General features: G+C 39.2%; 1 protein-coding gene across 1 annotated transcript in view; it reads right to left on the reverse strand.

Annotated features, from left to right (window-relative positions):
- The window catches only part of TTN (titin), a 277,455-nt gene that overhangs the window by 223,113 nt on the left and 33,763 nt on the right, over positions 1-20,579 (reverse strand). Inside the window, 15 exon segments of the mRNA XM_042949268.1 lie at positions 305-361; positions 5,795-5,983; positions 10,712-10,837; positions 11,069-11,353; positions 13,085-13,316; positions 14,423-14,588; positions 14,678-14,819; positions 15,333-15,593; positions 16,002-16,262; positions 16,394-16,654; positions 16,748-17,011; positions 17,550-17,810; positions 19,443-19,703; positions 19,795-20,058; positions 20,218-20,490. Coding sequence (XP_042805202.1) covers positions 305-361; positions 5,795-5,983; positions 10,712-10,837; positions 11,069-11,353; positions 13,085-13,316; positions 14,423-14,588; positions 14,678-14,819; positions 15,333-15,593; positions 16,002-16,262; positions 16,394-16,654; positions 16,748-17,011; positions 17,550-17,810; positions 19,443-19,703; positions 19,795-20,058; positions 20,218-20,490 — 3,303 coding nt within the window.

The following is a 20,579-nucleotide window of genomic DNA, read 5'->3' on the forward strand; positions in this document are numbered from 1 at the left end:
GCATTAAGATGACAACTTTTTCTGATACACACTTATGAAAATGGCTGCAAACATGAAGTTGAAAATGGCTGATAAATTTTAAATATAAGACTTTAAATTACTGTTAAACAAATTACTGTGAAATGCACGTAACCATCAGCATACTAAACCAGGCATGCGACATAGTAATATATACTCTAAGAGATATATTTGTACATCTATGTCATTTTTCTCAATATTACTAAGAGAAAGTAGGCAGGTCAAGGATTCTATTAATCCTTCAGAATTTCTACTTAAATCTCACATCCAATATAACAAACAATACCTTTCATCTCCACCTCAATCTCCTCTTCAATCCTCCCGTGCAAAATTGATTCTGGGGCTAAAATGGGAAAACATATAAAGAGATTTTAATGATTAACCTGATATACTTTCTGCCTCAATTCATATATTCATATAATTATAATTTCCTCTTCATTCTAGTAACAGAAAACTATGTCCCCCAAGTGCACCCAAAAAATCCATGCCAGACAAATCAATGAGCTGATAAAGTACATGACAATGTCGGCAGAAAGATTTTAAAACATTTTTTATTTTAGGTTCTCTATGAAATTTCCACGTTTAGTTTCATAACTCCCCATGCCTTTACATGCATTCCAAAAAGCAATCCATAAACTAAAGGAATATTCTCTTTTTTAAAAATAAAAATGTCCTATCGATGGAACACTTGCTAAGAGAAGGAATCACATTTAGAAGGAACATGCATTTTCTAACTTGCCGCCTTTTGCTGAGGGCTATTCTCAGGTTTTCCTGCAGAATTAAGCGTTTCCTGCTAGTAAACATGCCTTTCATTTGGACCACCTTTAAAACTTGAGACTACACAAAGTCTGGTTACATGTTAAGGAGCAAAACAGAGTCCTCAAGTCAAAATAGCTTTTATTATATAGGGAAAAGGCGCAGGCTTTAGACACAATCATCTCTGGGGCAGCTTCCTGGGAAAGGTGGGTGCCTTGGTTCCCTCTTGTTCCTCTGTCCATCCGTGTGGAACTGTGTGGGAACGCGGGACTCCATGGCTCCTCCGTTCCTTGTGGGCTTTGGCATGAAGTGAATGACAAACTTGCTGTTTTCCTTGACGATTCTCTCTTTACTTCATGGGTTGTTTTATTTTGTGACTCTTTGTGTGTTTTAAAACTTTTAGTGTCTGAACCAAGGGCAATTTTTGTAACTGTTCTGGTTTGCGATTCGTTTGCTAGGTGAGAATAAGGTTAGGAAAAGTAATAAATTAGCTGTGTTTGTAAGAGTAAAACACACGCTGAATTTAGAGAAGGTGATGTGTCATTAGGATGAGAAGGAAAGCAGCATGTTAGTCCCCAAACTAACATATGATATATCTATACTTTTACGTACAGAAGAACTACTCAAACAGACTTACAGGGTTTACCTTCCTACTTGATCTTTGCGGATAACTACTCTGCCTACGTAGAGTTACAAGGCCAAAGTAAAAGAGGAACATGTAAAGACTGGTCTTATGTGCGATAATTAGATAACTGTGCCTGATCCTTCATTCTTCAAACACTTAAAAGTGGCTTATCTTTTCACTTTCTTAAGTACCAGTGAGGCAGTCTGGACTTCCCAAGAGAAAAATGCTCATGCTCCAAGAACACTTTAATGATATAATCCATTAGAACTGAGTGAACTAGAAATCCTGTGGCAAAAATGTCCAGCTTAAATCCACTCTGGCCATGTGCTGATCAAGCATGTACCATGGCCCTACATTCCTTAGGAAACGAGTTGAAAGACCTACATTGTTCCTACCTCCACAACACAGCCAACTCTCAATTATATGGCTGCAGAAACCGTCATGGTTGTCACCACGTCACCTCCAGATAAATAATCACTATGTGTAATTATTGCACTAGCCAGCAGCTATGGTGAAATTGAGAGTCAACTCTTTGGATGGTGGAATTTTCCATCTAATTTGCATAACTAGATCTCAGTTCTGGAGCTATTCCCTTTGAAGCCTATGAAAATGTTACCAGAAAGAGCTACAGAACAAAATGTCAGATTAAGAGATAAAAAAGACTCCTTTGGGCGAATGAGGATTACAGATATATTAAATGATATATGAGACTCTTTCAAAATTCAGAGCCAAGATGGCTGTCATATAGCACTGTACTATCCCCTGCTCGTCTCTAACATTTCAAAAATGGATGGAGAGATCAGAAAAGACCTTGAGGCCACAGGTCTCCACCGACCCCTGGAGATGCTAGAACTTCTTCCATCAGTTACCTTTCACGGGACTCAGTAAAGACTCTTTGCTTACAGACATACAGCATGGGATTCTAGCACCTGAAGAATAACTTTCCTGTTTCATTAGTATCTAAGAGGAGGTCCATGGATAAAAGGAAGAACTTATCTTTTCCGAGACAAATTTATTCATTCCCTTCCAGACATGGTGGCAAATCAAGCACGATAACAACAAAAATAATAATCTTGCCATGAGATAATTCTAGAATTCCAGGAAGATCTGGGACTTTGAAGCAGCAGCACCTATTAAGAAATAGCTATAGACTCCTAATTTTGGTCCAGACAGAGCCCTATCATTATCAGTGCACAATTTTCTATTGCTCCTTATAAACATCTAGAACTTCCAGATCTGCAAACAAAGGGCAGATGAGAACTTTTGAGCCTCCTAATATTAAAATAATTAAATTTAAGCTTGGCGCAGTATCAGGCACAATAATAAATAATCAATAATTGATTAACAGCTTGACCTTCTTCAGTATACCTTGTAGGGGGCATATTTGGGAAATACTAGGAAAAGCATCGCACGTGAAATAAGCCATAACCTTCCAAAATGAGATTTGAAAGTTACACTTCCCTGAATCTAGACTGGAAAGTTAAAAATGTTCATCACAAGTCTGGCCAATAACTTGGCTGACTTTCGTGAGTCTTTTACGAATAGAGTGCTTAGTTAGAGATATTCTAATTAATATATTCATTGATTCAATTTGCACAGCAGAAAAGCTGCATAAAGCGATGGGGATGAAATGAAGCAAGTCAGAGCTAAAAGCCAAATAAGCACCTTCTATGCTTAGTACTGCTGACGTTGTCTTCTCTCCATACTCATTGTGGACACTGCAGCTGTACAGTCCTTGGTCTACCAGCTGAACGTTACATATGATAAGAAACTGAATATTTCCACGTTGTGACTGCTTCACTCTTTCAGAGTCCTCGATCTTTATGCCTTCATGAGTCCAGGTTACATCAACAGAGGATTCATCTTTTAAGACACAGAGGAATTCAGCAGTGTCGCCGCACCTTACAGAGAGGTCCTGAAGCTGCAGGAGAATCTTTGGTGCCTCACCCACTGCCTCTTCAGCATAGTTCCCAGATAACTCAGTGCTTTCTGCAATTCGTGAAAGGGACGCAGTGTGGCGCAACTCTACATTTTGAACCGATGCAGCTGTGTGGATGGAACTTTGAGATACACTTTCAAAAACCTGTGATTCATATTCATATGATGATCCTTGAAATGACTTAATTTCGTTTTGGGATAGTTTGCTCTCCTGCTTTGTGAAAGAGGAATCTGCCACTGCCTGGGACTTGGTGGACTCTCTTACATCTTTCCCAGAACTCTGCCTAGCTAGGGCTTGCACTGTATAATCAAGTGACAAGAAAAAGAAAAGAATATTAAGATCTAAGCTTTGTCACTTGGTTAGGTTAGTAACATAAAATGGCATGGAAGATGAAGATGGAAGACGTCATTGTCACTTGGAAGCAGCATGCCAAATGGAGTATGCTCTAGGATGTCAGATCATACAAAAGAAAATTCATTCCCAGTGACCCAGTGATGAATGGATGATGAAGGCTCATGCGATGCCATAGCGTCTCTGCGTCCTTCCTTCTGTTGTCACTGCAGCTAACCAGAGTTACATAGTCTCTCCCTCTCTCTCTCTCTCTCTCTCTCTCTCTCTCTTTTCCCTCTCCTGGGATACCATTTGTCCTTCTTCTTCTGTATACTTTATAAACAATATACAGCAAATGGATCATTAATGATCCAATCATGAGATGTCGTTTAGAAAAGTAAAAACATCACGCAAAGCTGATGCCTTAAAAAATACTAGTGTACTATGCAGAATATACACTTCAGTGAGATTTTAATTGCATAGGTTAACCCATAATTGAGAACTAAGGAGGACTTGTTGGGTGTTATTTTATTAGTAAATTATCAACTGACCACACTATGCAATGAGACAAACAGTAGAGACTCTCATTAGTAACAGTGGGAGTAGGAGGTATGAAGCAAATCCAAGTCTTTAAAGCAACATGAGCTTTACCTTTTGGAGTCACTGTGAGTGTAGCTGCACAAGAGGCTTCCCCAGCACTATTGGCGGCTTTGCAAGAGTACTGCCCAGCATGCTCTGAGTAAGCATCAACTATAAGCATTAAAGCCATGCCTGTGGACTCCTCAAAATGGAAAACTACATCTTTTGTTGGTAGAATTGGCTGCTGGTTATGAAACCACTGGATTTCTGGCTTGGGAATGCCAAAAACCCTTGCATGAAATCTGACTGTCTCCCCGCTGTGCACCCTGAGGCTTGATAGAGGCTGGATGAAGATGGGCTTTTGGCCAAGGGAGTCCTTCTTAAATGAAACTGACGAAGAAACATGCCATTGGGAGTTTGATGTAACTTCTCCAAATTTGCTAAATCCTGAAAAGAAGCATGCCAACCTTTAATGTCTTACCCTGCATTGAAACCAGAACTCATTTGGAGTTGTCTACAGATCTGTCGTAAATTGTAATGGTGGACTAGAATCCAGACCAATCTTAATGCCTTGTCAACGTATGACATTATTGGTTCCAAGTCACACATGTTCACTTCCATTTTCCAGACAAACAAATGGAGACATAAATAGTCTAAGAAACTTCACCGTATTGTTTGTGAAGGCAGTAGTGAAGTACACAATTTCGTTTAGGTATTCTTGTTTTCTGTTTTTATTTTTTTCCCCTCTGGTTATAAAATCAGATTTTCTATTTTGTAAACGACTTTAAGTTGATTATTAAGAAAGTATCTGATTATTATTGTATTTAAAATTAAGGGAAAAATCAAAGTTGCCTTCAATCCTTATGTATTTGTATATAGTTAAGAATACATAGACTAAATTAGCTCAGCAAAAATAGTCTGACTGTATAAAAATATTGTTGTTATCTTGTTTTGAATCAAAGTGCTCCCCACTGCCAGGGAAGTGTTTCTGATTGCAGTTTAAAAGCCCCGAATATCAGAAATGCTAAACCATCTTTGGACTGGGCCCCTTAACCTGAAGGCATTCTTGGAATGATGGCGAATGCATCTAGATGGTGTCCAGACCCGAAATCATCCTCTGTAGCTTCTGTGAACTCAGAATTGTGTCAAGACAATGGGGGGATAGTAACGCTGGCATTAAAAAACATTTTTTTTAAATTTTCATCTTAGCTAAATGAGAAAACAATTCTACCTAAGTATTTCTTTAGCATATTTCTCTCCATTCTGATACATGCTGATCAGAAAGCATGAAAGCTGGCGAGGAGAGCAGTACATTACAAAACAGTATAAAGACAAAGCAGGGCAAAATAGAAAATGATGGTTTGTGATTCATCATGAGATGGGATAAAAGAAAAGTAAGAATGTCATATATAACATGGAAACAATTAGTTGCATTAAAAGAGAATGGTAGGGCCAATGATGGTTTACATGGAATCTTTAGTGATTGTTACTGGCATTGAAAGATTAGATCCATATTTAAATGTGGTTCTTAAAGTTGTTTACTGTACCTGCCAGTCTCAAGTTGGCTGTGCTTGATACTTGACCAACAGCATTATTAGCAACAAAAGTGTAAGTTCCTTCATCTTCCGGAAAAGCTTCGGCAATTTCCAGTTGGTAAGTGTCTTCAAATTGAGTCATTCTAAAGAACCGAGATGGCTTGATTTTCTTGTCTTTGGCGTACCAAGACACTTTTAGATCTGCATCACAAAAGAAAAAAAAGCTATTTAAAATCACAAAAAGTGGTGGATGATTTTACCTGCAAACACAGTATTGATTACATTGTTGACTACATTTCATATTTATCTTAATAACATTAGATTTCCCTTTTGGGCTTGCCACATCTGCTCTTTTAGGTTTCCTTTTCATCTTTAAGAAAAACATGATTCCAGAAAAATCCAGCTTATAGACTGGTTGTAATATTTGAACTTTTATAATTTTAATTATATTCTTTTTAACCATTTGCAGTCCATGCTGTGGAAACAGGGTCAAGGTTTTGACATAGTGACCTTGAGAAAAAGACAGTCCTAAGGTAGAGTCATCAGGATGGGTTTTATCTAGGATTGTGGTTGCTTACGAGGACAGGGAGAGGAAATTCTGTGCTTCTGGTGGGCAGAAAGATCAATCAAAAAGAGAGCTGAGAGAATCAACATTCCCAAAAGTATAAAACAGACACCCTGTAGTCTGAAGAAAAAAATTCTATACTGTCATTACCAATGAGCAAGCATTGAAAGGTCTGAGCAAAGCAAAAAATAATTTTTAAAACTGAGAGTAATGGAATTTGGGCATCTTAGATATATTTGGCTTTTTTCAAAGTAACAGTAATAGTATATAATAATAAAACCAGTTCTTTTCATATAAGGAGTTGAATCATGTTAAAATGATAGAAAATAACCCCAAAGCAAAGATAAAATAACATTATATTGTTATGGTTTAAGGTAATGTGCACTTTAAAAAATATTGTACTTCCATTGAAACAGTAACCCTGTAAGTCAAGAGTGGATTTAAATTTAGCTATTTGTTTTAAAAGCCACAACCCAAGCTGAGCATGATCACTATACCACTCCCTTATCTAATTACCATCTATGGAGGATTCTTTTGTGGTGCAATCAGCTAGCATTTGTTTGCATTTTGGCACAAATATTGGCTTGTGAAGGTTTCCCTCCATCCTGCCCATGGTGGTAGTATTTTTAAACTACAGGTTCTCCTTTTAAATCTCTTCACTTCCTTAGGTAGCAAGGTAAGGTAGAAAATGGAATGCTGATACCACAATTTACCAGCTGTGTGACCTTACACCTGTCATTTAATCTCTCTGGACCAGTCTTCTCATTTGTAAAATAAGATGCATAATAATTCATGAGCTATTTTTTTTAATATATGAAATTTATTGTCAAATTGGTTTCCATACAACACCCAGTGCATGAGCTATTGTTTGCAATAAATTGTTGTGTGAATTAAATGGCTTACACATGGAAGGAGCTTTATAAACCACTGCCACAAGTCAGTCATTATAGAAAGAATGTTTAACCTCACAAGGGATCAGCAGTGCCTTTGATAATTTACCAAAAGTCAGGGCCAGGTGATGTAAGAGACAACACCATCACATGGAATTTAGCGATCATTCTATAACTATTTAGTTTGTCTATTAAACCTCAACAGAAATGGAAGATGAAGGGTTTAGTTCACCACTTTGCAAGGTTCTCTGCATATTACTACTGACAGAGGTAAACTGATTGAAGCCCTAGGATAGGCATGTATTGTCAACAATAAATAAGCTAACAGGTGAGACCTCTCTTGGTAATGGATTTGGTGCTTCTGACTGGGCTGCCCCTTTCTGTGTTGGTCACTGGCCTCTTTTGGCTTCCGTGAGGCCTCTCCACTGTCCCTGCTCCCCATTCTATTACTCCATTGTATTTGGTCCCTAAATTCTGTTCATTCCACCTCTTGAATTCAATATACACCCTTTTTTCTCCCGATTCCCCTAACTGAGGGCCTTGTCAGCACCTTCCAAGCCTGTTAGGATGGCCTCTCCCTTGGTCCTCACCTGGTCTCACCTCCCACATCTGACCATTCCTCTTTTCACTACCACAGTAGTGTCTCTAAAAAAGTAAATCATGTTACCCAGAGGCTTAAAAATCCTTCAGTTGCTCCTTAGTATAAACAAGGTAAAATCTAAAATCCTCAGCATAGAATACCAAACCTTTAGTACCTGGCCCTTGCCTTCTTTTCTGGCCTTCTCATCCACTTATCACACCACTTTCCAACCATACTTAAGCCACTTGTTGTTTCCAGCACATGAAGTACCCTTGCAAGCTTTTATGACTTTGTAAATGTCGTTCTCTGCCTAGAACACCGCTGTGTTCAAGGATCCTGTTGATTTTTCAATGCCCAGTCTGTGCATCTCTGTTCATGTTGCAAACAGTCAGCGCTGAGTACGTGGGCTGTTATGGCACTTACAACCTTGGGATCTAGTTGTGCACGTGTGTCTCCTCACCTACACTCAATTCTATGAAAGCCAGGTCTGGCATCCCTAGCAGCTAGTGTAATGTTTTAATAGCGGTCGAATAAAACTGAAGAGTTACTTAAATGAACAACAGGAACCCATCATTGCCAGACTACTTATCATTTTATTTATCTAGCTGTTGCTCAGTAAGCCTTTAAATGATACTGATTATCTGTAGAATAAACATTGGTAAAAATGTAGCTTTATTACGTTTTAAAATTCTGCTTTTACAAATTGCTTTTCCACCAGTAGGTGGCACCAGAGACCTTCAGTAGGCAACAGTTTCTCATAAAAGCACCACTAGATTGCTGAGGGCCAAGTTCCATGCTTCAGTATGTATTGGATTCCAAAAACATGTGACTGAGGTTTCTGAAGACTGATAATTTTTTTCACATTTGTAGAAGGCAGGGCTGAATTTACTTTCCTAGGGTAATACTTGCTCAGAGAAAGTTGTGTAAATATATTTAGTCCCATGGGCATCAACCTTTATGATTTGGTGAGCTTTTAAAAGGGGATTTTACTTAAAGAACTTAAATTTTGCCATATAGAAAATACATTTGCAAGAGGATGCTCAAATCTCTATACGTGTATAAATAGTACCACACATAAAGAGTTAGTAATCCATAAATTTATAAAGTCCATTTAAACATTTAAAGATGTCAGTCATATGAAAAAGATATTTTTCTCTTTCTACCCCAATTGGAGTCTTTTTAAAAAAATTATTATTATTATTATTATTATTATTATTATTATTATTATTATTATTTTAGAGAGGGAGAGAACATGTGTGTGTGAGCAGGGGAGAAAGGCAGAGGGAGAGAGAGGGAATCTTAAGCAGGCTCCACCCTTAGCATGGAGCCTGATGCGAGCTTGATCCCACAACCCTGGAATCATGACCTGAGCAGAAACCAAGAATGGGATGCCCAACCAACTGAGCCACCCAGGCGTCCCCCAATTGGAGTCTTATGAAAGGCTTAAAACATATTTTTGTAATACCTTAAAGGCAAAACTATAATATTATTTATAAACTGAAGAGTACTATATAAAGACTACTGCTTTAAACGACCCATATATATGTATATTGATTTGAAAAATTTCCTCTAAAAATTCAATGGAAGGACAAATTATTTAGTGTGGCTTTAATGAATTTGATATTAAAATGCCTTTTCTTTACTGTGTTAGTAGGATATTATCAAATCAGATCTTATTTCTTAATATTTAGTGTTTCTCAAACTCACAAAGTCTATGGTATTTCTCCATGTTGGTTGCTCACTACCAGACTTTTATGTTTATATAATTCCCCTCTATAGCTATAATAAAATTAATGTATTGAGCACCAGTCACTTGCCAGCCAGGCCTATAGATGCTTTACCTACATCATTAATTATCTTTTCATTATACTCATAAAAATCAAACAGGTCCATTTGGTTTCTAGATCAGCATCTTCACCTCAGAGGAGGAAATCATCAGGTTTTAGAAGGCCAATTGAAATACTGACTTGTTTACAAAAATGGCTCATGGCAATGCAGAGATTGGGTTGTAAACCAATGGAAGAAGCATAAAAATAAACCCACACTTAACTAGGAATGCTATGAAGCTAAGCTCTAAGAATTTCCCTTTGGTGGGCATATATAAGGGCCAAGAATATGAGAGTGACTTTCATTTGGGATAAAGGTGATTTACTTTTTCCCTACCTGAGATAAATTTACAATCATAATTGGCTTGAAAGAGCTGCAAATATTTTGCCTCATTCTACCAACATCAGACTCCTGAGGCTGTGAGACAGGGCCGTGGGTGTTTGGGAAGCATGCCCCAATTAAAGAGCATACAGTTAACCAACTGAGGGTTACTATATGATGAACACTGTGCTACGCGCTGGTGTGTGCTATCTAACACGATCCTCATTGGTATTAGTCATTTGATAATCATTCTTTTGTCCAGTTAACAAGTACATATTGACTATCCACTATGTATGAAGCTATCCTAGGACAAGGATTCACCCTCACTGCCAAGGGTCTTACCTTCTAGTAGCCACTGCCTTTTTAGGCACCAGGTTTTAGGTGCTAAGACAGAATCCCTGCCCTTGTGAAATGTATGTTCTAAGATCAAAGGCAATACTATTCTTACTTTACTCATGAGGAAAAGAGAGCCAGAGAAATAATATATTTGCCTAAGGTCACACAGGGGAGCCACAATTCAAATCTAACCTCTCGGATTATAATGCCCTTACTTTTGATGCTACAGTTCAGTAGCGGTAAACATGGTCTATTCCTTAGTTCAGTAATTCAAGTAAGTCTTCTGCAAGATTCCCATTAAGAGTCAAATTATGCCTGGGACGTGTCTGTGATGGAGGAAAATGTGAGAAAGCTCTCCTCAGATCATTCTGTGTAAGTATTAGCAACGATACCCTTGCTCATGAACCTACCTGTTCCAGAAACTCTGCACTGAAAACGGGCTGGCTGTCCCTCAGAAGTGACGGTGTCCTGAAGTGGGGTAATGAGAGCAGGAGGATAAACTGGCATTTCCTGATCTGGAGACACGACTTCCGGAACTAAAGAAAGGGACCACAAGATGCGTCAGGATTAAATCACCTGCAGACCTCAAAGAAGAATGGAGCACGTGGATTTATCTTAATTCATGTGGCATCAGGGCACTTTCTGAAAGCTGAGCAGCAATCCACTTGTATGAGCTCCAAATTGTATTCATAAATGCAGTGGGACAACACACAAAAAGCGGGTTTCTTAGGTTTTATTTTAAGCTGAGGCTAGCGAGGCCTTTCTACCTTCCACGGAGAGGGAAGCGGACGTCGTGGCTACTCCATAGTCATTCTTGGCTTCACAGGTATAAACAGCCGCGTCCTCTGGGAAGGCTTCAATTAGCAAGAGCGTGTACTCTTGCCCGTCGTGAAGGAATTTGCACTTGAAGCCAGTGGAAAGCAGCTGCTCTTCCTTGTACCAGGAAATTTTGGGCTGTGGTCTGCCAGATATCACAGCACAGAAGCGGGCAGGCTTGCCAGACTGCACAGTGACAGGCTGGAGCTCCTGCAGAATTTGGGGCGGTTCTGGAGCTGGGAGTAAATGAAAACAAACAGCTTGTGAAAAAACATGACAACACAGGAGAGCACGTGAAAGTCTGTGTTCATTTGTGGCCAGTGCCCACAAACAAAACTTTGGAATTATGATAACTTTACTTGCCTCAGAATATTGTAATGTTCTTTGTGCTGGGAAGGAAGAAAACATTTGGAATTTTGTCCTCGAGGAGAGAGAATAACTTTAGAAAGGTACTTCTATTTGAGGCTTGGTGACGGGGTGTTGCTGCGAGTGTTGAACTTGTCAACATAAGGTGATCGCCCCTTTGCATGTTGGGGTCTGGGTGGGGGTGCAGTGATGCACAGTACCCTAAAAATGCTAGAACAGGGGTGCCTGGGTGGCTCAGTCAGTTAAGCGTCTGACTTTAGCTCAGGTCGTGATCTTGAGGTTGGTGAGTTCGAGCCCCATGTCAGGCTCTGCACTGTCAGCACAGAGTCTGCTTTGGATCCTCTGTTCCTCTCTCTCTCTGCCCCTCCCCCACTCATTCTCTCTCTCTCTCTCTCTCTCTCTTTCTCTCTTTCTCTCTCTCAAAACTAAAAAAATTGTGAGAACAACTGCCACGTGCTACCTAATTTTACATCATTTGGACAAACCATGTGGTGATGTGGTTCATTTCATACTGGTTTGTTTTCCAAGTATTTGTGTATGTGTCATAGTCATTTCTTTATATATAGGTGCCAATGAAGCACAATCAGTAACTACGAAGGTAAGAATACATGTTATTCCAGATCTAGTTAGAGGCAATTAGGTAGATTGAAAAAAACTCACTTTCCTGCTATCCTAAGTAAAGCATCTTGTCTGTGTTGTGATGAGTGAGGGGAACTAGCTAGTTTACTGAACACAGAGATGGGGAGAAAGGACTCCTGTGAGGCTGGTTTCTGACCTTTACTTCTCTGTGCCTCAGTCTATCCACCACTAATACAGAAATAACAAGAACTGGATATCATGATCACTTGGTCTCCTAGGGACTGAGGGAATGTTGGCAATATGGTTCTTTTTTATTAACTTGAGATTTTCCTAGAGTTCCTTCATCTGCCTCAGGGGTATTTGTGCAGACAGATATGACTCAAAATTAAAATAGGGATGAATGGTCCATTTTCTCTATTTAGGTTAGTCTCATTTCCAGGCCAGTTTCAAATTCAGCTCTAAGGTTTGTAATGAAGAAAGAAAATGGTTTAATGGCACCCCTCTCAGCCTTTGGTAGCATGTGGAATTTCCCCTAAAAGTAAGAGCCTATGATCCTAGGGCTTGGGGCAGAGAAAACCTAGTTGAACATTGCCTGTGGCTGTCTAGGCCCTCTGGGGCCTCAAAGAGGACCTTTGGGTTTTCTCAAAGGAAATGACCCTATGGCTTGGTAAGTCTACTGGTACTTAAGCACTTGGGGGCAAGGGCAGAAAACTTGACCAGCTGAATTCTGTATCTAGAAACCCATTGGGGGTCTATTATAATTGACATACAGTGGCTATCAAATAGTGTTGACCAACTCAATGAAGATCCAGCCACTAGGTACTTTCAAGAAATGACATCTTTAAGTCTTTTTAATAGCTGCTGTCCCTTTACCAGGGAATGATGTGAAAATAAATGTAGTTGCAAGCATACAAGGACCATGGCTTCCCTAGAGATTTCCCAGAAACTATCAGCACTTTAGGAACTTAAAGAAGAGGATTACTATAGCTGGATTCACAAAACACATCAATATCTCCACCTACCATTGACATAGAGTGTAACAGAACTCCTGTTCCTTCCTGCCACAAAGGTGTATTCGCCGGCATCGCTATGCCTGGTTTCAGAGATAAACATCCTGTGGATTCTTCTCTCCACCACATACTGGTATCGTTCTTGAATTTGGAAGTTGATTTCAATGCCGTCTTTATACCAGTGGGCATCCACATCATCTTCGTTGACCTCAAACTCAACCACAGCACGTTGTTTCTCAATAACCTTTTGATGGAACAACAGAAAAAGAGAATTGAAGCCCCGGTTTCCTTTCAGTTTTGACCTGTTTCTAAAACTGCTTATTTCAAGAGTGTGCCAAACTTATCCATTACGATATAAAAAGCTGACTGGTTGTGTCACATTCTGATTTGTCCTGCATATCCTTGGACAATTGGTGCCCTAACTTCTTCTGTAGAAATCATGCTTATACCTGCACTGAGGAGAGATGCTGCCCCCAAAGAGACCATGTTCGAGTCCTTAAATGTTTGCTTCTTAACTAATAATAACAGAAATAATGACACTTTATGCCCATGGGCTTTTTATTTTCGACAAAGCTCTTCTAAGTTAGTACTCAATTTGATTTCATGGGGTAGGAACAAGAATCTACTGGGGTAGGTGGAAGCTATTATCCTCGTTTTTAAGAGTGAGGAAATCAAGGTTCAGAATCAGACAATAAAGGACAGAAGATTTATTCAGGTGGCCTGAGTGGCCCGGTTCTCCTTAGACGAGCAATATGATAAATCTGAACTCTAATGACACTTCTCTTACCATGTTATCTCCATTACATCATTTGAGAAGACTGGCCCTCATGAGAATAAATTCTGCACATGTGGTAGAGAGCAGAGGTGTCTGGCTCAGCATGTTTGCTAGGAATCCAGCTTTGCCGCACCAGTCTTCCTCTTGGACCTCAGAGGAAGTGTTTCCAGCCAAGTCCCTACATACCTGCCTCTCCATAACAGAAGGCTTCTGAGGAAATGCCACCTTGTTCTAAATTCCCTGAGTTCTAGCTGCTGTGTAAACACCACAACTTAAATTTTAGTTCTTTTCTGGTTTGTGCAGCTTGGCAGGTGGCCATTTGTTAGACAGTGAAGTTTCCACAGCTGCTTTAATTAAAGTATCTAGACAGCTGCTAAGGACACACCATTTCCCTAAGTGAGGGAAAACTGTGACTAAATTGATGTCAGATCAAGAGTCTAAGCCAGCAGGGATCAGCTGTTTTCATTCTTTAGAAGACTGTGCTTAGAAAATTCTAAAGTTAAAAAATTAGAATACCAAACTATGGATTACAGGCTCCTGATGATGTCTCCCAAAATTCAGCATGTAGACAATACCTGAACCGACTTTTTAATACTCCGGATGCGAACATCTCTGCCCTCTACAAAGAGGTTAGCAGTGGATATGTTGCCTCCTGCCACCACTGCGTATTGCCCGGCATCAGACATGCGGGTGGATGGGATCAGGAGGCGGTGGACGTATTTCTCCTTCTGTATCTTTATTCTGTAGATGAAATGGAAATTGAAGTTCAACGCACAGTGACTCAAAGCAAACTGCGCATTCCTTGAACGCGGCAAAACAAAACTACTGACCTATCCACAATCGGCAGTTCTTGGCCATCTTTCATCCACTGGACAGTGATGTCAGGTTCAGAAACTTCACATTCAAACATGGCTCGCTTCTTCTCGAGAACCTTGATGTCCTTAATGTGTTTCCTAAATTCTATATGACGAGCTGGGAAACAGCATGCAAAAAAATTAACCTTTCTAACAGCCTTATGACATAACTTACTTAGTATACAATTCACCTGTTTAAAGTGTTCGATTCAGTGGCCTTCAGTATAGTCAGAGTCATGCAACAATTACCATGATCAATGTTCGAATATTCCCATTACCCCAGAAAGAAACCATGCACCCCTCAGCCATCACCCTCCAGACACCTTCTACTGTCTGCCCTCAGATTTAGAGACAAATCTGTGTCTCTACAGATTTGTGTATTCTGACATTTCCTATAAATGGAATCACACAATATATGGTCCTATGGGACTGGCTTCTTTCACTTAGCGTAAAGTTTTTAAGATTCATCCATGTTGTAGCATGTACCAGCACTGGCTTTTTATTGCTAACAATATTTCGTGACATGGATACCCACATTTTATTTTTCCATTCACTAATTAGTGCACTGATTAACATTTTGCATAGTGTATTCACATTTATTTTTATGGATAGGACGTTTGTGAAACCGTACCTTCCACATAAAGGGTGGCTGTTGATGTAGCTTTTCCAGCCACAAAGGTGTACTCAGCTGCATCCCCAAAGTGCACGTTCCTGATGTTCAGTGAGTGCGTGAGCTTTTTGGTTCTCATCTGGCACCTGTCAGTTGATTTGATTTCCACACCATTCTTTAACCATTTGTATGAGATGCCTTCATAGTTCACGGTTACCTCAAAGGTAATGGTGTCTTTTTCTTCAGCATTGATGTCTTTCAGCATGGATGTAATCATGATTGCTGCAAAGGGGAAGAAAATACACCCAAGGAGACTTTGTGTCAGCATGATGTGAGTTACAACAAGCACAGAGTGAAAACTAGGGATGTGTTTAGTATGTCTGCTAAGGTGATTGTAGTTCAGGGATATGAGCTGTGAGAGCTTCCAGGTACCCCTCTACAACAGGACAAGGCCAAGCAGAAAGAGCTAGTGATAGACACTAGAGCATCTTTGTAGGTAGCCTTTCCAGGCTACTCTAATCAGAAAATTTTAAACAGATAGAGATACTAGTGCCTAAGTGTGCACACATAGTAGATGTGTCAATCAAGGATTTTTGAGTGGGTTAACTGGTTAGGAAGGAAAGGTGTAGAATACGGAATAACCAGGAGTTTCCCGAATATTTTATACAGCTTTTTTGCCTGTGTACTTACGGGTCACTTTCAGGGTGGCACTGACTTGGTCATTGCCGCAGACAAATGTGTATTCTGCGGAGTCCTCTGTGCTGGTGTTCATGATGATCAGCTGGTGGAGTTTCCCTTGCACGACTATCTTGAACTTCTCACTCATCTCAATCTCCACGCCATTCTTCAGCCACATGGAAGGGACATTGAAGTGGGACACCTCACACTCAAAGGAGGCATTTTTCGTCTCAGGTACCTCAATGTTTTTCATGGTTTTTGTAATATGCAATGCTTGGGAAAACCAAAGAGTATTTCAGTTAGTATATATTATTTTTTTAAAAAGCGGATGAAACCAACCAACCAAAAAATGAACACATGCGGATCATCTAGGGAAACGCCATAGGGGGCTGTCTCATACTCACTCTCCACGAAAAGTTTAGCTTTGCATTCCAATTGTCCCACCACCGCTGTATATTCCCCAGCATCCGAGGGGGAAATATGCTGCAGCATCAGTTTGTGGACCTTCCTTTCTGAGACCAGTCTGTGTTTGTCACTTGGCTTAATCTCCACATTCTTGTGGAACCATTTTACTGGAACTGTGTCATGGGAAACACTAACTTCGAAGGCAACGGTGGCATTTTCCAAGGCGGTCACATCTTTTGGCTTTTTAATGATCTTGACAGCTAATGAGGAAAGTTGAAACAATTCAGGGATATGGGTTAACTTAGCGGTAACCATTAACCGGCTACTTGTAAAGTGTTTCTGAATCAACTTACTCTCAACGTGCAGTCTGGCACTGGCTCCTAGCTTTCCAAGCTTGAAGCCATACACGGATTCATCCACAACAGCACAGTTTTTAATCCTCAGAGTGTAAACTGTTCCTTTGACCGAGATGTCATACTTGTCATTGGATCGTAGCACAACCCCATTTTTGATCCATTGGACACCCTTTACGTTAGGGTGTGTGAGTTCCACAGTGAAAACAGCATCCTGTGTCTCTGTCACCGTGAGGTTCTTCAGAGTCTTCTTAATTTTGACAGCTGGAGACAAATTTATGATTGATTTAGGAAATAAAGATGGTATCATCAAGTAAAAGAATTCCTGGAATGAGATCATTACCTGGTCATCTTGCAAAAGAACGGTTATCAAAACTTTTGTGGTTTATGCAGCACCTCTATTTTAAAAGATACCTTGAGATTATTTACGAAAACCTGGAATCCAGTTTAAAATGTACACTGTGCAATGATTTTTCTACACTTGAATGAGATGAAGTTTGCACAGCTGTATACTAATAGCTTAATAGACTGGAGAAGAACAAAAGAAGGGTGGAGAATGAGAGCATCTCATTAAGCTGTTCCTCCAAGCTGGAACCTAAGAAATGGCTTCTGCACAGAAACACATCTTATAAGCAATTTTGTGCCCTGTGTATATGGCTTAGAAAGTTTGGAGAGTTTATAATGATTTTATGAAATCATGATTCATGACATCCAAAATAATTATACCATTGACTTTTAAAACGAGAGCCATCAAGAAGATAATATAATGTGGAATGGATAAATCTGTTATTATATCACTAACCTTCAACTTTGAGTTTGGCAGATGTTTTGGAGGTGGCCACCTTGTAGGTATATTCTCCCATGTCATCTAATTTGGTGGCAGCAATGATCAGTCTCCTTTTGTGGTCATCAGATTCACTTCTGATGTTGTTACTCAGCGGTAGGTGTTTGCCATCCTTCAGCCATTCTCCTTCAGCATCTGGGTTGGCAACTTCACATTCAAACACAGCTTCCTGTGATTCAGCCACAGTCTGATCGGTGAGTGGCTTGGAGATGGCCCCCCCTTTGGAACAAGAGAAGTACAAGTGTGAGTCCTTTAAAAAAATATTTATACAAAAAGGAAATCTTTGCACAATTAAATATAAAATATCAAATTTTAAAACATGATTTTGAATATAATGAACTGTCGAATAGAATTATCGTTGCCCATATTGAGAAGGTATCACAGAAACCCCTATTCTAAGTTTGCATGACTGATAAGGAAAATACTGGAATCAGGAAGGTTTTGCAAAGGGAAAGCAACCGGTAAATTACTACTGAATTCTAAGAACCATACCACATGGATGGCCTCTAACTCAATTCCTTCTTCAAAAGCATTCTACCTAGTCTTCTAAGGATTGTTTCCTGCAAATGTGTCTAATATTTGATTGGGAAAAGATGTGCTAAACAAAATATACAGTCATCAATGTTTCTGTAAGATAAGAGATTCTTATGTACTAAAAAATCACTATTTTAACAACTGTCATCTCTTTTATGAAGCTTCCCCCTTTGTCTCCATGGCCATCATTCACTGGCAGAAAAAATTGCTCCTTCAGCAAGTTAGTTACTGATGTATCTGTCCCTCTCTAAAAATTGTGAATTCCTCAAGAAAAAATATCATGCCTCATTTGTTTTTGTGTCCTGTGCTTTTCTAGCAGTCCTTGCCTATGGTAGAGCCTTAAAAAATGTTGAGTGAAATAATATAAGGGCTCATAGTTTTTTCTTGTTTGCACACATTTAAAAACATGCAATTTATATTACACATGTCAGAGTGCAGGATCCAAAATTTTGTTTCAGAAGTGTTTTTCATAGTCAAATATCTGCAGAAATATTATAATGTAATAAAGCATAATCTAGGTAACTCATACGAAGTGGGACACACAATTCCCATATGGACTACACAATTTAATCTCGATGTCATATCTCAACTCCTCAGTAATTAAATTGTAATAAACCAAGCAAATTAATGATGACTTCTAGTTTTTTTCTTAGCAATTGATTTATGCTTTTGGTTCTCCATTTTGAAACTAGGGATTTCTGCTGAATGAGAATGGTCTACTTCATGTCACAAGAAAGAGATATACAGATACATTGAGTTATATTTTAAAATTTTCACTGGGTTCATAAAACAAGTATGAAGGGAACAAAAGAAACAAAAGTTGAAGAAATAAGAATGATTAAAAAAAAAAGAAATACACCTTTAGAGTAGGAAAGTTTAAATAAAGCTCAGTTCAACAAATGTTTATCGATCATCTATCACGTGCAATATGTTAGAGAACAAAGATGGGAAAGAAGCAAAATTCCAGATTGGAAGAGTTTATACTCTGGTGTGAGAAGAAGAAATGGGCAATGAGAAAAGTATGTGATAAAGGCCATGGAAGAGACACACACAAAACAATCCTGAGGTTGTTGGAGTAAGATCTTATACAAATGAGAAGATTAAGGAAGGCTTCACAAAAAGATGGCATTTGAGGTAGGTCTCCCTAGAAGCACATGGTGGGGAAAGTGTTGAGGGGACTCCTGACTTTGAGAACAGCATAAGCAGAGGCATGGAAGAAGGAACCTGATGGGAATTTGGAAGGAAATGGGCCACAATTTCTTAAATTGAAATAAGTACCCCACATAAGAACTCAGATTGAATGACAAATGTACCAACCTGCCACAGTAAGTTTTCCAGATGTCATATTTTCTCCAGCAAAAAATGTATATTTTCCTTCATCATCTTTCATCATATTTAGAACTGTCAGCTTATATATTTTTCCATGAGCTTCAATTTTATATTTGGAACTGGGTGTGATTTCTTTGTCCTTAAAATTCCACAAAACATCAATTCCTGAGTGGGATAGCTCAACTTCTAAGACCACATTTTGGGTTTCTGTACAGGTAAGGTCACGAAGACCTCTGATAATTTTAATTTCTGGGGAAAAAGAAAATAAACACTTGGTTAATATTACACTGGGAAAATAGAATGCTTAAAACTATAATAAGTTAAATGGAAGAATCCTTACTTTCCACAGAAAGATCACAGCTAGTTTCGACTCTGCCAACCATCAGCTTGTAAGGTCCTTCATCTGAGGCGTGGGTCCGGTTAATCACTAGTCGCTGCTTAGTGCCTTTGACGATGGCTTGTACACGATCATCAGGCTTGATTTGTTCATCATTTAAGTACCATTTAACAGAAGTCACATCAGGGACTGAGACCTTGCATTCGAGCACAGCCTTGGTACCCTCAATCACATTAACATCCTTCAGAGGTGTTATCACTTCAACACCTGCAAAACCACACAGACACAGACACACACACACACAGACACAGACACACACACACACACACACATTTATTAATGTGAATTTTGTTTTAAATGCCTGCTAATTAAAGTTTTCTACCTCACTTAAAAATATACACATAAAAATATGTAAGTTGCACTCACTGTAGACAGAGACACGCCCACTGGTTGATAGTCCAAGGGATGGAATGGTGAAGGAGTAATTTCCAGCATCCTCTTTAGTCATGTCTTCAATAAGCAGCATATGTGACTGTTTGTCTATCACAATGTGAACCCTGTCACTAGGCTGTACTTCTTGGCCATCTTTCATCCAGACACCTTCCACATTCTCTAAGGAGACCTTAACTTCAAGCTGAACAATGTCACCTTCACAGACTTTTTGATCACTAAGTCCTTGTAGAATAGCAATGGGACGGGCTGTGAAATATGGGGAGAAAAGTGAAAGTTATGATCATTTCTTATCAATAAGCCATAATGATATTCCCTTCAGGCCAAAAAGAACAGGC

This window comes from Panthera leo, chromosome C1, assembly GCF_018350215.1.
Source record: "Panthera leo isolate Ple1 chromosome C1, P.leo_Ple1_pat1.1, whole genome shotgun sequence".
Taxonomy (NCBI): domain Eukaryota; kingdom Metazoa; phylum Chordata; class Mammalia; order Carnivora; family Felidae; genus Panthera; species Panthera leo.